At 37.9% G+C, this 18,314-nt stretch overlaps 1 protein-coding gene and 1 pseudogene across 1 annotated transcript; one reads left to right on the top strand and one right to left on the bottom strand.

Annotated features, from left to right (window-relative positions):
- Nucleotides 1–289: 289 nt before the first annotated feature.
- On the top strand, nucleotides 290–4,988 carry LOC127617888 (glutathione S-transferase omega-1-like; annotated as a pseudogene).
- Nucleotides 4,989–7,071: 2,083 nt separating this feature from the next.
- Nucleotides 7,072–9,944, bottom strand: LOC127617887 (inositol 1,4,5-trisphosphate receptor-interacting protein-like). Its single transcript, XM_052090025.1, has 2 exons — nucleotides 9,808–9,944; nucleotides 7,072–8,711 (listed from the first exon to the last, which is right to left on the bottom strand). The coding sequence occupies exon 2, from the start codon at nucleotides 8,698–8,700 to the stop codon at nucleotides 7,087–7,089; it is 1,614 nt and encodes a 537-aa protein (XP_051945985.1). The 5' UTR covers nucleotides 8,701–8,711; nucleotides 9,808–9,944; the 3' UTR covers nucleotides 7,072–7,086.
- Nucleotides 9,945–18,314: the final 8,370 nt, after the last annotated feature.

The following is an 18,314-nucleotide window of genomic DNA, read 5'->3' as shown; positions in this document are numbered from 1 at the left end:
GGATTAAAATTTGAATGCAGACTGTACCTTTTGATAAATTCATTGCAGAAGAAGAACATATTTCAATTAACTGCAAATACAGTGGGGCGATGTTACATTACATTAGGACTGGCTGTACTTTTACTGAGGACTTTTATTTTGAAATAAAGATTAATTATTGTAGTTCTTCCTTGGATCTTTGAGACATGCCCTCTCTCCTATAAATCTACAAACTTCCCATTAATTTCCACAATTGTGTGGAAAGTTATAAAGTTAGACATGTAGGTATTACATTCTTTTAGGTTATTTTATGTCTAATTCCAAAGGAATTAAGTGAGTACAAACACTAATGGCTTGTGCAAAAATGTGTTAGGTGGTACATGACATAGGTTTAATGAATGCAATAAATATTCTGAGAACGTTACTTATGCTTTGAGTGAAAGGAAAAGTAATTAGTTTCGTTTTTTCTTTTAACAGGTGGTTTTTGAAAGACACGATATTATCAAAATCAATTTGAAAGATAAGCCTGACTGGTTTTTGGAGAAGAATCCTCTTGGTTTAGTGCCAATGCTTGAAACCCAGAGTGGTCAGGTGATATACAGTCGCCAATCACCTGTGAGTACATGGATGAGGTCTACACTAAGAAGAAACTGCTCCCATCTGACCCATTTGAGAGAGCTCAACAGAAAATACTGCTGGAGCAACAGAATAGTAGGAATGTAGTATGTTTAAAACATCCTGATTTTAAACCCCTTCCACTATCAATATATTTTTGTCTGGCTGTAAGACTTTGCATGTGATCCTTGGGAATTACTGCAAATGTCAACTCAAGCTTTAAGTGCTTAGGGTAACAAACCCAGCCAACCCAGTCCAATAAAATGTGTGCATTTATCATGTAAATAAATGCTCTTTTTAGGTGACTCCCTTCCTCTATAAGATCCCAGTCGGCAGGAAAAATGGAGAGGATATCTCAGCACTTGAAGCTGAACTTAAAGACAAACTCTCCAAATTAATTGAGGTTGGTTGAACTATATCAACTCTTTTAAAGAGTGGAATAAAGATCTAACAGAGTTAATTATTTGGTCTCTTATGTTATGCAGATGCCATGGGATGTCTCAAGTATAATTTAAGTTGTCTCTGTTTCACTTCCTGTATAAAATTGTCCTCTCTGGATGTGTTTAATGGCTTTTGTCAGACTCTGGTCAACAAGAAGACCAAGTTTTTAGAGGTGATTCAATCACAATGATTGATTACATGATGTGGCCGTGGATTGAGAGGATGGAGATGCTTGATCTGAAGCAGTTTGTTGTTGTTGTTGTTTTATTATTATTATTATTTTTATTACACTCATTAACTGTATATGGATGTTTAAAAGTGAGTGAGAGAGAATACATTAGTTCATGGGTCATCCCTTTCTGGAATTTAGATTTCCACCACTTCACCAATGAAGATAAAGACCAAACAGGTCAGCAACTTGGTCCGTCCCTGTTTTGCAGAAACGGAATAACATCCCCTAACAAAAAGTACTGTTATGGAATCATGGGACAGTAATGAAATTAGATGTAATTCCATGGTACCGAATGATTACTCCATTCATGTACCCACCCAATCATGAACATGGTTCACCTTGGCAACAAAACCCTCACCCATCCTTTCAACTGTTTGGCCAACTTGGAGGGTAACATGGCCCACCTTACATCTTAGAGCTGAAGCCAGGCCTGACTTCAAGGCTCCCACAAAACCAAAGTCATTGCAATTTTGTTGTTCCTTGTTAAGGAAGTGTGTACTAGCCTTTACAAAGTAGTATAAGGGTGAAGAGATCTTTCAGTTCCTTGTTTGTTTGCCTGAGTGCTCCACCCTGAACGGAATAAACAGTTTAACAATGGATGTCAGTCAGTTGCGTTTTAGATATTCATTCCATTGTTGAGCATAACAGCTCAAAACAGAAGGTGCTGTCACATCTACCATGGTATTATTCAGAACGCCAATGTGCTTCATAGAAACTACGGTATCATGTCCAAAAAACATTGTAAAAACAAAATTACAATGAATATTGGAATTTGAATATTGTGTTTGTTGGGGAAGTGAGAACTAGCCTTTACAGAGCAGAGGGGATGATCTTTTGATTCCTTACCTGTTTGTTTAAGTGCTCCATCCTGACCATTATTAAAAAAAAGTTTAAGGATGGATGACTGCTAGTTAACGTTTTTTAGGAAATCAATTATAATGGTTTTACAGCTGTAAAATTAAGATTGAAGCATACTTCAAACAGTGTGAGAGCTTTCAGAATCTTTCAGAATTGGTTTCATTTCTGTATTTCTTAAAGTGGTTGTTAATACCAAGTTTCCACATATTTATTGGAGTAACAATATGGTATTTTGGCGGACATGGTTACTATGATCATTTTAGTTAGGGAAACATTGTATTTTGCTGTGTCGTGAAAGTGTCTGCCAAAGGAATTTTTTTAAATTTATTATTATTATTATTATTATTGTCTGTTAGATGGATTTAGATACCAATAGAAAATAAAATAAAAAATTGTTCTGGTAGATTGCAAAGCGTCTGTAAGAAAATGCAATTGCAGGAACATTACAAGAATATTCAGTAAGTAAAAGTTTAAAGGGTTTTGACAAGAGAAGTAAATCGTTAGGAATAAATGAATACAAGCTTTATTTCAAAACAAATAAAAACAAATTGTAAAGAGGAGGGGTTATTACTCTTCAGCTACACCTACTCTTCCATAAAAACTTAACTTTCCAACTAATACTCCACTTCAGTTTACTGATAGGTCATAGGTATGGACAGGTGAGCAATACCTTGAATGCTATATTTTGAATGCGTTTGTTGTATTTGATTGCTTTCAGTAAAACACTCTGAGCTTCTATCGCCTTCAAAATCATGTTCCTTCCTTCAAGATTTGTCACGTTACGTAACAGACATTGTTTGAGATTCTTATCAACACAAAGCACATACTTTTCTACCTTTGCAGATCTTAAAGTGAACTCTCTGATTTCTGCAATGGCTACACATGTGGATGTTCATCTAATTCATTTCCCAGTAAAGTTTGCATACCAAACTTTCAAACTGTAGACAATTTTGTCCCAGTGAACAGACTCTTATAGCACTTTTGAGAGCTCTCTCTGAAAATATTTCAAGCTCATTGTTTTCAATTTGTTTTTAAAAAAGGAGATTAATAGGGTAATAAAATGTAATTCTTCATAATTAATAACCTGGTGTTCTACATTACTATAGAGATCAAATTATATATATATATATATATATATATATATGTAATTACATAGCCACTAATAAAATAATAGAAATATATTATTTTTTGTTTTCCTTGTGTTTCATTGGTGCAACAGCAAGCCCTGCTCCCAGACCAGTGCCAGATGGTCAGCTTTGACTCTACAGCATGAGATTCTGCCCTTTTGCTGAGAGAACAAGACTGGTGCTCAATGCCAAGGGAATTAAATGAGTGCTATTGATGTGCTGTACAATTGTGGGCTAGGAAGAGGTCTGAGGGTTTCTGGTTTACTCAATTTGTACATATTTGTTTTTTTAATTAAGCTTTTTTCTTTTTAAACATAGCATAAATTGAACATGTGTTTTATGTATTAACCTTTTCTGTATTGTTTGAGAGGACAATGTAATCACAGTTCCAAATATATATTTTTTATTATTATTTTTTATATTTAAATGGATATGATACTGTCAACATCAATTTGAAAGATAAGCCTGATTGGTTTTTGGAAAATAAGTAGTCAGGTGATATACGAGTCACCAATCACCTGTGAGTACCTGGATGAGGTCTACCCTGAGAAGAAACTGATTCCATCTGACCCTTTTAAGAGGGCCCAACAGAAAATGTACCTTTCGCTAAGGTAAGCAGTCTCACAGATATCATTTGGAAACATATTGTATAATATAAACAGTATATACAGAATCTCCCAGTAGATTCAATATCTGCACCTCCATCATAAGTCTAATTGAAATAGGGATGAGAAATATAGATGGTTTGTTAACAATTAAAATGTTTCATTATTTTGATTAAAGAAATGCATGTATGCAAACTGTGCATACAATAATGTCAACGGGTTTTTATTTCAGGTGATTTCATACTTCTATGAGATTCTTATGAGCAATGGGTGAGGTTGTCTAAACACCTGAAACCGAATTTAAAGACAAGCTCTCCAAACTAAATGAGGTCGGTTGAGATGCCTTGACTTTCTTAAAGATTACAGTAGGATCTTTATAGGACATATACATTTCATTTTTTTTTTTTTTACAACTTTCTAAGTGCTTTCTGTTTGATTTCTTTTGGCAAACCCTGGCAAACACGAAGACCAAATTTTTCGGAAGAATTTCAATCACACTGATTTGGCTATGGTTTGAGAGGATTGAAATGATGGTTCTGAAACAGTATGTCTTTGTTTGATTTTATTACATAAATAAAAATCTACATCTAGTGGATGTATAATAGAAAACACGAGGGCTTTGACATATCAGAAAATATATATATATATATATGTATATATATATATATATATATAGTGCTGAGTCACAGAGGTAAAGTCAAACAGCAATGCCAACAAGATGATTGACTCTTTCAGATTAACAAAGGTGGGGTAGGGCTGAAAAGCACTTTGGTACAGTGAACCTTGTACAGACAAAAAAAGGTACTTCTCACACAGTAACTTCTTAGTTCTTAATTCCACTGTGTCTGTTACCATTACATCTAAATAACAATCAATTAATATTTGTATTGTATAAGTATAATGTATGAGTATAACATCTGTAAATGCTCGTAAAGTCTAATAGCTCTGCACATAAATACCCTCTGTTTATGTTTCAGTTGTTTGGACAACACTCCTAAGTTAACAATGTGGACTCAACAAATGTTGAAGGATCCCACTGTGAAAGCCACCACGTTCAGCACAGACGCTCACAAGGTCTTCTTTGATAGCTACATGCAGGGAAACCCCAATTTAGACTATGGATTATAGAGCGAATCTGTCCATCTGTGTGTGGTCTCTTTTATCATTACTCTTTTCTTAGAATAAGTATTTTATTCTGAATATTCAGAAGATCATGCTTTTAAGCCCCAGAACTAAGATTAGGTCAATAGAGGCTTTGCAACTGATATATAAACATATTTGTCATTTATACATAAACATAAATAAACCATGTGTAAAAAAAAACATATAAATGGGCATATATTATTCACTAAATAATATAGAAAAGTTAAAAGAGGGCCAGAATACTATCTTAAATTTTTGGCAGTGCATTATACAGGAAGGACAGGCCTTAGACCTGTGAAACAGCTTCTGCAAGGGTTTATGTATGTAACTGCACCATTTTCAAATGTTCAGTAGTGGTGGTTGCTAAGGCAAGCATCACTATTGTACATAATTAGTGTTCAGTATTCCAACCAACCCCTAATAATAAAGAGATTCAACTTTGGCACGTAATTTGTCTCGCACCATTTGTGATACTGACATGATACCTCAGTCATGCAGACTAAGTGTGGCTCAAGTGTCAATAACTTTTTGGGCTCACTTTGTGTCATGGACATTATGTAATAGTTACATACTATTGTGAAATACTCAATGGACCCTTTTCACACTTCTAGGTTTTGGAATTCAGAAGTAAATATGTTTATAGTGGTGAATGAGAGTAAATAGAAGAACAAGCCAAATATCATTTTTGGTTACCCATTTGCTCAAAGTCTAACATCTAAAACAAATTCCACTCTTAAATTCCCACAACTTTCCAAATGAAGAAAAAAAAAGCTATGAATTATGACAGTCAGAAGAGAGATGGCAAATTGACTGTCACTCTCTCAGCAGCTGTATTAGAAACCTCATTGCATCTGTGGTAACTTGTTTTTTTAAACTAAATGCATGGTAATATATTACAAATATATTAAAATATTATAAATTAACCAAATTAATAAAAAAATGGCAAATATGACAAAAGTTTGCTGGACTTATACTGCTTAATAAAGCGGAAATGCGCATCACAATCTGTGAAAAGTGTAAAAATGTTTATGTGTGTGTGATGGCAGCATTGTAGTTGTTGTTTTCTAGGTACTTGGAATTATCACAACCCTGATAACAATTAATGATATTTGATATTTACATAAGTGTGGGATTCATCATTGTCTATAAATTTGAGTAAATTCTGTGCTTTGAAAACAACCACATTTATATTAAAGGAGGGACCCAAGCCATATCTAGGTACCAAAATACTATAAAGACTTGACCACATAGCGGTGCGTTTAAAAAAACACTTAAACGCCTGCATTGCAATGCCCTGGCAACAATTCTCAACACCCCTTCTTTGTGCTTAAGAATATTAAGGCAAATTAAGGCAAATGGGGCCTGGGTAGCTTAGCAAGTAAAGATGCTGACTACCACACCTGAAGTCGCAAGTTCAAATCCAGGGCATGCTGAGTGACTCCAGTCAGGCTTCCTAATCAACCAATTGGATAGAATAGCATGAGCCTCCACACACACTAAGTCTCCACGGTAACACGCTCAACAAGCCACATGATAAGATGCATAGATTGACGTCTCAGACATGGAGGAAAGAGGAGATTTGTCCTCCGCCACCCAGATTGAGGCGAGTCACTACAGCACCATGAGGACTTAAGAGTGCATTGGGAATTGGGCATTCCAAATTGGGGAGAAAAATAACAATAATAAAATAAATTAAAAAAATGCATGATTGAATGCAAATGTCATTAACTTTTCCTTATCTCTCCAGATTCTTGATGGTAAAAAAAAAAATTTCTGCTGGCACATATCCTAGTTCTTGATAATACTGACAAATACTGTGAGAATGTTATGTGGTTTAAATGTTTCACATGACATGACAAAGATTTCACTGTAATTATTCATGGTTCCTTAGTAATAAAGACAGAATGATCAGCTGCCACACAGATGATGAATAACACTAGAATTACATTAGTGGCATAAGTAACAATCAGTGCTTAACATGCAATTTACATTCAAAGTGCAAAACATAATCATGTAATTAACTTTTAGAAATCCCCAGAACTCAAAACCATTTTACTCAACCAGTAACTCCCATCAGAGCCATGAGTCAACCTACATCTGGGCTGTTGAGTTCATGGCCAGTGTGACCATTAGGCAAGTGAGGTGTATATTCTTGAACAAGCACAGAGGTATTTCTGATCATCTCCTGAAAATGCTCCACCATTTTGGCATATATTTGCCTCTGCAACACAAGAGGCCTAAATAGGTTTATTGGCTCTGCGGTGCGAAATATTATGGGAATCTGAATTTCAATTGGGACGTGAGGGTTCCCGACAATGACATGATAGAGTCTCTTCTCCTCCAGGCTTTTCTGAAGGAAGCTGAGCAAATCCTGTAATCTGTGATCAAGATTCTGTGGCTGCCACATTGAAGGAGGTTTACTCAATAACAGATGTAAGAGTGCAGTCTTTATATGGTAATTTGTTAGGGCACATCTCCCAGTCAAAGCTGTCTGCTTTTTATGCAAGAAGGACACTATCTGAAGACAGTAAATGTGACAAGAATTTGTAGGAAGTTTTATAGGGAGGTGTTTTAGCAGATTCCTTTCATAAACTGTGAGTGAGAGTTGCCAGTGAATGTCTGAGGCGTTACTAGTATCAGAGGGGAAATGAGAGATAAGGTATGCATCAGAGTCTTCAAACAGAACGGCTGGTGTAACGTTAAGAACAACAGTCTTTCCAGACCTAAATCTGATTTGCAGTGCTCCAGGAAAGTCCAGGTTCCGAAAGGCCAGCTCAAAATCATACTTATGAGAGATCTGCCCCCATGCTTTGGTCACTGAGATCTGGAACCATCTCATGAGCTGATCTTTAGACAAATATGCAGTGTCCCTTGCACAGAGGCGTTCCTCTAATGTGAGTTCATCAAGCTTATCAAAGTCATTTCTATTGTGAAGCAGACACAGCATGTCATCACCGAGATTGGTTGAGCCACATAGACAGTCCCCATTTGGCTTTTTAAGTTGAATCCTTCCATATCCTTGAAGATCTAGTGGGATATCAGTGAAAGGGTCACACCAGAGCTGAAACTGGAACCTGTATGGCTGAGGGGGAGCAAAGGGGACAATGAGGTCACATGTGGCAGGCTTACACACCCTCCAGGATTCAAATACACTGCCTATACCAACAAAGTCCTCAACCTCCAAGTCAGCCTCTCGATCACAAACACTTCTCAAAGCCTCGAGCAAATCATCTGCAAAGCCCTCGACAAATTCCCGTACTCTCCCGCTCTCATGGGCAAAAGGAAGAAAGCGGGTCTTGCAAAAGTTATTTAGAACACCTTTATCGAAGGCTACAGCCTTAGCATTGAGATATCCAGCACTGGAATATCCATCTTCATCTTCCACTGGGTCATGAATTTCAGCAGGCACTATTTCCTGCCTGCAAACCTCAATCGTGAGGAAAATAACAAGGCAGAGGGCACTCCAGAAGTACCAGCCATAACTGTCCTGATCACCAGTTAAAGCTTGTTCTGCCTTAGCGATCTCCTGTTCCAGTCGCTGTTGTTCAGCCTCTAGTTTTTCCTGGTGTTCTCTCATCCTGGCCAGGAGGTCATCATCTTGCTCAGGGATGGTAGTGTTCTCACTGGGGAAGAACAGTGGGTGGTTTAGGATAGCAGCCGCTACCACAATGCAAACCCGTGCAATTGCACCCTGCATCATTTACTGGAAGTCTGGGAAAAACACAAATTTCTGGATTACCTCAACCAGTCAATAAGAAAAGAACACTATTTTCTGACTTTTTCAAAAACATGTCTTCGTCAAAGTTATATTTATGAACTGTAATACAAAAGGACTGTCCTGCACTGATGGAGGAAGCCAGATTACCATTTTTAAAGAGCCAGATAACTCAGCATCCACTGAAAACATTGTTGACAACAGATTTATGATTTAATTTTAATGTAGGGAAAAAAATGGGTTTCTGGAAATATTCTGCTCTTAATGCCTTTATTTTTGGTTATCTTGAAATATGGACAACAAAAAAAGTAAGAAAAAACATTAAAACTGTTGTACCACCTCAGCTCTGCAAAGCATTTTGAAATTTTGCCTTGACTGAAGGAATATCCTATGAACTGATGAGGAAGTTATGCAATTGGTTTATTTATGGTGTAGTGCATGGAGTCTGAGTGACTCTTGGACTAAGGCTAAAAACAACCTCTTTATTCAGTCAACAAGCTATTTTCTCTCTATAGTGCAACTTTGGTAATTGTGTGGAGTGTAAATTACATAAGTGAAGATCCATATGAACCTGCGTCATATAAGTTTAATTTCACATATACATACATAATGACAACGTGAGTGTTTGACTCATAGCGGCAGTGGCGTTAAAAAAACTCGAGTGGCTGTTAAGTGGCTGGAAGTTGTAATGGGAGAAAGTATTACCTGTTAGCGCAAGATTTAAATTATTATACGTCAGTCTAAAAAGTCGGTCATGTAACACGACAAACTTTTTAGGCTGATATTAATAATTTCAATTACTCTTGTCATGTTAGACGAGGAGGAGACGACATAACTGAAAACGTTAGCGGTGTTCTGTAGAAGGCGGTGACGTAATAAAACTAACGCTTAAAAGGCAGAGCATCTAACAGCTTCTCGTTCTGAACGACGCCGGTATTACATGTTTTATGATATCTCAATTTTAAAATGTATGTTCTTCACAACAAATATTACGTTGTCTTTAATGTGTAATTCAATTAAACGTAACACGTTCAGTCGCAGAGTTTTTGCATTTAGACGAACAAAGATGAACAAAAAAGAATCGTAACTTACACAGCAATCCAGTTAAAGTCCAACTTTACTCATTGTTTCAGAACCGCTCTGACAATAAACCAACAAAAGAGAAAGTGATGCGGTACCGTTACTCCTTTGCCGTTTCCTGCTCTCACATGCAGGATGTGAGTGTTGACAACTATTTCTCATGGGAAGTCGCGAAGGGCTCGCTGAAATGTCGCTAAAAGTAGCTAAATCACGTGATGTCATTTAATACGTAAGACGTCAAATTTACATATGTAAATGAATTGGCGTAAAAGCTACTGCAATTCTTTAAATTAGAACCATGTATTTTTTTATTATTAAACTAATGATTTAACAATTAGTTTTTAACTACTAATTATTTAGCTACCACAAACTGAAATTGTCAAACATCCAGACAGTAGGGGATTTCTATTTATTTCTATTATTTATTATATATTTTGTTTTGTAATTAAACTGCATTATTGAACAATGACAAAGTCCAAAATTATCCTAGCAATAGCAACCAGGGGTAGGCAACAATGTAGTTTTGGGTTGTTTTTTTTGTTTTATTTTTTAAACATGGATGCCTTATAATAACTCACATGGAGCTGTTTTGGAAATAATATGTAATATATCTTCTTTTTTCTTTTATATATCTGTTGTGTGATGCTGAACCATCAGTGTGTATTACTTGTGCCAGGGTTACTGTGTCACAATTACTTTTTGACAGATGAGATCACTTATCTCTACATTTTATTATTGATCATGGGTTCATATCCATTCGATTCTCTCTCTCTTTCTCTCTCTCGCCCAGCTAGATAATTTCTCAATGCTCTTCTATCGCTGTAGGCTGACTTTTCTTCTCTAAACGGAGAGCATGCATGTGAATTGAGGTTGAGATTGTCGCAAAAAATACAAACAACTCGTATATGGAGGACTAAACATGCAAAAATAATAAATAAATACATAAATAAATAAATGTAATAATAAGAAAATAAATAAAGGATAAAATGTCTTGATAAAAAAAATATAATTCGTTTTTAATGAAAGTTATTCCTGAATTTATTTTTGTATGACTTTTTTTTCCTTTATTTATTATTTTCTCTTTTTATTTATTATTTTCTCTTTTTATTTTTATTCTTTAAAAACAATATATTCTTTCATTTGTTTTTTTTTTGTTTTTTTAATTATTTATGCATTCATTTATTTTTATATTTATTTATTCCCACATGTATTTATTTCTATATTTAAATATTCCCACATGTATTTATTTTTGTATTTATTCTTACATTTCTGTCTCTTGTATGATAATGATGTGGGCGGGTCCTGCTTACCATTGGTTTATTGTAGATTGAAGCGTGTGCTCGATTACTCTTGACTTGTTTTGATGTGACGTTAGGTCATAGCCATATTGCGTGTAAACTATAGCTATTTGTGGGGCTATAAACATAAGAGCTTCAGTCAAGCCAATATTTATTGGTTATACTACAATCACAAAATAAATGGGGAGCTGTTTCTTCAACAAATCCACAAAATGAGCAAGTTTCTTAAATTATATGATTTAACCTTGTCCTTTTCTTTTTTGTGTGTGTGTGTGTATATAACTTCATATTTTGATGTCTGCAAATTCATAATATTGTTTTCTGTTATTATGATTGTTCATTGTAAAAGATACAACCATGCTTCATTTCCCTGATCGTTTATGCATGTATATAAATCTATAGCTGACGCTTCACATATCTAGAGAGTTGCGCGCCATGCTAATGAAGTGGATAATCACGCATCAAATAAATGTTTAATTTAGAGTAGAAGTGCTTATTGATGGTTTAGGAAAGCTGTATGCCGGTATGAATGTAGAAGCACATCCTGGATTGTTAAACTCTCTGCAAAACGTTTCCCTGCATATTCTAAATCTGTGCGAGTCAGGGGTGCTGAGGTGGGAAGTCCATCTGCTCCCGATAATACTATTGAGCTCTCGACCAATGATGCACTGGAGCTCCGCAAGGACCGCCTCCCTCATTTACATGTTGCACACAGAAAAGTAAAAATAAATACATGTATAAATAAATAAATATATATGGGAATATATAAATATGGAAATAAATATATGTGGGAATAAATAAATATAAAAAATAAATGAACACATAAATAAAAAAATATGCAAAATAAATGAATAAATAATTAAAAGCTAAAAAGAATAAAAATAAAGTTAAAAATAAATATAGAAAATAATAAAGGAATAAAGTCATACAATAATAAATTCAGGAATAAATTTAATTAAAAACTAATTATATTTATTTTATCAAGACATTTATTCCTTTATTTATTTTTGTATTATTACATTTATTCATTTATTATTTATGCATGTTTAGTCCTCCATAGTCGTAAGCTTGTCAGTCATTCGATTTATAGAACATCTGTTTGCACAAAAATCCAACTGCTGATGGCACGCAGGTCAGTCATATTACTTGAAACGCAGTGGGGCGCTAGAACACAGAGACAAATTAGACATCATTCAAGAGAGAGTTGATGTTTTTTTTGTCACCAGATGTGTAAGAATGTGACAAAAGCAGACAAAAAAAGTCGCAAAAATTGTCGCTAGTCGCTAGATGGCTCTTTTATTCGCTAAGAGGGAAAAAAGTCACAAAATCTAGCGACAAAGTCGCTAAGTTGGCAACACTTTCGCTCCTATAAAAAACATGTGGGTTGGACCATTTGACTTTCCACAACCTGTCTCCATTGAGAACGGTCGGTGTAACCCCATCAACCCTTTTTTTAAATAAACATGATGTATGCCACTTAATTCTCCATTAATACTTTTGCCCCTCAACGTCTCGTGTGATTCATTGTACAAGACTTAAAATGTTATCCACCATTTTCCAGCGTCCCATGTAGCTTAGCGAGAAATATGGGTGTTACTTCTGTTGTCAAGTAAACACAGCTGTTGTTGTGGCATACGTCAATTAATTCTTTCTAATTGTGGTGTTGGGATTTTGAGGAGAGTGTGACCGATTTTGTGATGACATACATCAATCACTATATCAGTGTGTTACCGAACGATATTAAAACTGCCAAAAAATCATAAATAGAAAGCGCAAACAAAACCAGCACGCTGTTGCTCCCAGATGCAGATGAGATTTAATCTAAGCACAAATGCAACATTTCGAGCAAAATGATCAATTGTTTTAGTGGAGTGTGTGTGCTAGACTTGTAGTCGAGACCGCCTAAACAGAGACCAAGACACTACCAAGACCAGAGGGTATCGAGACCAAGACAAGACCAAGACCAAGACAGACCAAGTCGAGACCAAGTCGAGACCAAGACCAAGTCGAGACCGGAGGGAAAACAAACTTTTATGCTGCCTTTATTTGATTTTTGGAGCTTGAAAGGACTGTTCTCCATTCATTTGCATTGTATAGACCTACAGAGCTGAAATATTCTTCTAGAAATCTTCATATGTTTTTAGCCATTACATATAAAGTAATTCATAATTTATAGGCTTAAGTGCAGGATCCGAAAGTTGGTCGTTTTGTCGCTGTGGTTACACACACACACACACACACACACACACACACACACACACACACACACAGTTGGTGGTACGCTCAAAGTCATCTGTCAGTTGTGCAGTTACCCAAAACCTCGTTACTTAGCATGTAACGTTAGTTACACTCTTCATCAGGTTAACGTTAGTTACGTCCTTAGAGAGGCTTGCAAAAAATATGTCCCTAAATAACTTATACCGTACGTGTGAAAAGAACACATGATAAACAACAATAATTCAGCAGATACATGATCTGCTTGGTCATGGGAGGTTGGAAAGGATTTACCTCAAAGAGTTTGAAAATGCGTAGATAGCTTACCTTTCCCTGTGTTTACGCTCCAGGTGTCTGGTGAACGTTGAGGTGGTCCCGGCTGTCTCTGTCAAGCACACTTTGCAGAATCTACATTTCGCCGAATGCTTCTTTTTATTTGACGATGTGCAGAAGAACTTATTGTGTTCTACGAAAGCAAATTTTATGACCAAGGAATTCGCTGACATGCTACTGACTGACTGTGCTCTTTACGCTCTACGCTACACTCACTCACTGAGGTATAATGTTATATGAATAGATGAGCGCCAACGGCTGTCACAAAAAAATACATGTGATTGGTTGCATTTGAAGGGCGCAAAATAATAATACTGTTGCATTATCGAACGTTGTGTCGTCGTGGATATTGTAGTATTGTATTGCTAAATCCCCCGACCACTATGTCGGTCTGAGACAGCGAGACCTAGACAAGACCGAGAGGTCCGAGACCAAGACAAGACCAAAGACCGTCAAGGCCGTGACAAGACCGAGACCACGTAAAAGTGGTCTCGAGACCAAGACCGGTCTCGAGACAAACATCACTAGTGTGTGCTTGTCATCTTGACACCCTGCATGTTCAAAATAGACAGACACACTAAGGTAGAGCTGTGAAGTGCTTGTCCTTGGGTATGTAATCACTTTTTCATGTTGTCCGATTAGACGGTTATTTCCTTTTAAATCTGAAATTAAGTTAAAAGTTTTGTTGGGCGGGTGATTGTCTGGTGAGGTGTGGTGCTTCACTGCCATCCGGGGCACATCAAGACAGCGTTTTAAACCACAAATGCGAAGAGGTTTTTGATTACCTCTGTATGTGTTTTTTTGTGATCCAATCACAAAACATTTTGCACCCAGTTTACAACTATATTTAGTGCTGACCATTTGCGATCGGCTGTAATCAGGGTCTTATGGGGATTTTCCACTGCACAGTACAGCTCGACACGACTCTGCTCGCTTTTTGGGGGTTTTCCACTGAGGATAGTACCTCGGTTGAGGTTCTAAGTGAGCCGAACCGATACTCTGTGGCGGAGCTAGGGGGTGGCCAGTAGTGGCCGTGGCCACCATGGACCGAAGCTTGGCCACCCCATTGGCCACCCCACTCGCATCTGCTTTTTTAGTAATTTTTTGGGTCATTTTTTGGCACAATTTAGTTCTTTAGAGGGGAAATCTTCTCTGTACAAATGTACAAACTTAACATGTGCGCACACCAAGTTAGACAAACCTCTTCTTCCCGGGTGTCATTGTACCTACTCACACCGCGATATAAAAATGCTGCCCGAACATTTCTCTGCCACCACAGACTGATCGCTTGCCCCTGTGCAGATCACAGTTTGTCAGAGAGAATCGTCACTACCAGCGTCACTGGATTTGCGACACAGGACATCAACCCACTAGTTGGCAATTTAGCAATAGCAGTATCATTTGTTCACATGACTTTCGAATTGTAAAAATAAATGGCTATATGCAAAACCACAGCATGGTCAATAAACGAGGTGCAGATGTTCCTCTCGTTATCAACGAATGAAACGGTGCAAAACGAAAAGATTTTTCAGGAAGTGTCTCAGCAGTTGGCCGCACACGGCTACCACCGGAACTACCAACAGTGTAGGGAAAAGTTAAACAAAACTTAAAAGTGACTACAGAACCATCAATGACCACAACAGCCGGAATGGTCCAAACAGAAGAAAGAGGAAGTGGTTCAACCAAATGGATGCGATCTATGGCAATATCCTTGGACTCAGCCACGTCGTTGTTGTAGTCCTCGATGGAGGATGGTACGTTTTGTTACATTAACTCTATATTCTGCTTGAAAGCTTCACTTTATTTAGTTGACCAGCTACTGGAAAACTTGCTTCTAAAATAACCAGGCCAGTTTTACTGTTACACTTGTGTAAATTCACCTTGCAACAACTGCTTTATGCAGCACAATGAGCTAGTAGCTAACAGCTAGCGGTCGTGTTAATGTTTATGGTCAGTAATGTTTGTGTGGCATTTAAGATGATGTCACGGTAGTAGAGGCAGCGCAACTATGACGATCAGCCTATAATCCCACCCATGTTGAGGCACTAAACTACAGTAGTAAAGCAAGCTCAGAAAAGTAAAGCAAGCAGAGTCAAGTCGAGTCGAACTGTAACATGCAGTAGAAAAGTGCCATAACGTGACTACAGGAATGCTATAGAATGACTTCCGGTGGAAGTCCCACCCACATTAGTTTCTCCAGTAAGACCCCCAGGAAAAAGGTGGGTTTTATAAATATATTTAATAATATTTTATTTTTAAATATAGTCTACCTATATTGATTATTGTAGTCATAAAATCACGTTCAATCCATTGTCCATAACATCTCCAGTTACTCTTGTAACCTCAGTTCCCTGAGATGAAGGGAACGAGACATTGCTGAACGCTTTGGGGAAATTCCTTTTCCACAACCTAGTAAATTGGCTCATAATGCCAATCTTATGATCGGCAATGTGTTTGAGCCCTGCCCTTTTAGGCGTGCATTTGCCCTTCATCTCAGGGAACTGAGATTACAAGAGTAACTGGAGATGTTATGGACAATGGATTGAACGTGATTTTATACAAGAGGCGACTGTATTAACATATAACAGGTAGCCTGCCAGTGATAAGGGGTTGAGGCTCACCTGCCGGGTGTTAGAATAGAAAGTTCTGTAGACAGAGAGGACTTGTGAAGAGATGGACGCAACATCTAGGTTATAAAACCTCACGAACGTGTTTTGCAAAAACCATCCTGCTGCAAAGCATATATCCTGTAGGGATATACAATTTGTCCATGCCCATGAAGAGGCCATGCCTCTAGTGGAATGCGCTTTCATGCCAATAGCATGACATGCCTATGATTCATAAGTGAGGGCGATCACATCAAAGATCCAGTGAGATAGCCTTTGTTTGGAGACAGACATGCCTTTTGTGTGTCCTCCATAACAAACAAAGGGCTGATCTGACAGTCTGCACTGGGCGTAATAAATGCGCTAACTGCTCCTCATCCGAATTAGATGAGGAGAAGAAAAAGCTTGTAGGTGCACCATCTGAGCTCTAAAGGGTGTAGAAAGCACCTTAGGCACATAGCTTTTTTGGGTTTGACGGTGGCTTTTGAAAGTCCGGAACCGAAACCCAGACATGAACTCAACCGACAGCGCTTGTATATCACCAACCCGTTTGACTGAGCCCAGAGCCAACAGCAGTGCCATTTTTAAAGAGAGCACACGTAACTCAACATATTCCAAATGTTCGAACGGGGGCTCGTGTGTCAAAAACAAAATTATAAAGACCATAGTCCAACATTAGTGCAACAATCAAACCCCGAACTTCCCCCAGAACCAAACAAACAGAAAAAAAAAACGTGAACATTAACCATGTGCATGACAACGCCAACTGGCATCCATCCCTTTAAACTCAAACAGTCAATGCACGCCTACGAGAGCCCCCACGACAACTTTGCCATTGGATTGCTCAAGAAATTTGAGACAGAATTACACAACAAAAGATAATCTTTAAACTCCAATAGGCGGAATAAACACAGAGCGTGTAGATTCATCCACAAAACTGTCCCGAAGGTGTGCTACTCCATAAAACAAACCAGCACAAAAAGAAATGGTGGTCAGTTTCCTCGAACAGCCAAAATATATTCAGTGTGTCGGTCCACTCGGCTGCAATGTGAATACCACAAAAAAACGTACTCACTCCATTGACTTTATGAAGGACATCGCTTGCTGTGGGCATGTGAATGTTTTATGGCCATCCTTAGCATCTATTCTCAATTTTGCAAAAGCGACCTTCTGTTCATGTAAGTTTCTTGCTTTCCTTGGATCACGTTTCTTTCCTGTCGAATTCGCAAAGTCTGGAAAAAAGAAAATGCTGTGGTTCTTCCAAACAAGCCTTCCTTTACTCCTCGCCTTGCATAACACAAGATCTTTATTGGATGATCTCAGAAATTTGGCCAGAATTGATCAGGGCCTGTGTCCCATCCCTGAGCCAGAACCCTGTGAGCTCGCTCGATTTACAGTTTATGGCTTGTTATGTCAAGCAGATTCGGAAAGAGCACTGGTGAATGGTCTGGAGGTGTGCATGCATGCTCATGCAGTCGAGTCGAACCCCCAAAAAGGAGATTTGTTGGCTGGGGGAATGTGTGCTTTTCGCCCAGTTGACATTGATACCCAGGTTGTTCAAATGGTGAAGTATAATCTCCCTGTGCTCTCATAGCAGAGCCTCTGATCGGGCCAGTAATAGCCAATTGTCGAGATCATTTAGAATGCCGTTCATCTTCAAAGGGGCACATTTCATGAATGTGCGCGGTGCCAGAGACAAATGGGAGGGAATGACTTTGAATTGATATGTCATCCCTTCAAACGCAAATCTCAAGAACAGCATGTGGCACGGTACAATTCGGATACGAATGTGACCTTTAGATCTGTCGCCGGTGCAAGATACTCCTCAGTTTCTTCCAGCTCTACCTCACAGCCCTGCCATGTTTTCTCATGTGGTCCCTCGAGACTTAACACAGAGGAAGCAGTCAGGAGGACGCAGAAGGCGGAACCGTACCTCAGAACAAGGGCAAACATAAAGCGGAGCATCCTGAGGCTCATGTCCTCGCAGTGAGGGCAGTCTGTATCCATGAGAGCTGCTTTGGCATGGGTGTGGCCCATGCAGAGAACGCAGCTCTCGTGTAGGTCCGAC

The sequence above is a fragment of the Xyrauchen texanus genome, chromosome 24, assembly GCF_025860055.1.
Source record: "Xyrauchen texanus isolate HMW12.3.18 chromosome 24, RBS_HiC_50CHRs, whole genome shotgun sequence".
NCBI classification, from domain to species: domain Eukaryota; kingdom Metazoa; phylum Chordata; class Actinopteri; order Cypriniformes; family Catostomidae; genus Xyrauchen; species Xyrauchen texanus.
This window is presented reverse-complemented; position numbering and strand designations above follow the sequence as displayed.

What these genes read in the sequence shown, in the direction of transcription:
- LOC127617887 (XM_052090025.1), bottom strand. Translation starts at nt 8,700, where the DNA reads ATGATGCAGGGTGCAATTGCACGGGTTTGCATTGTGGTAGCGGCTGCT.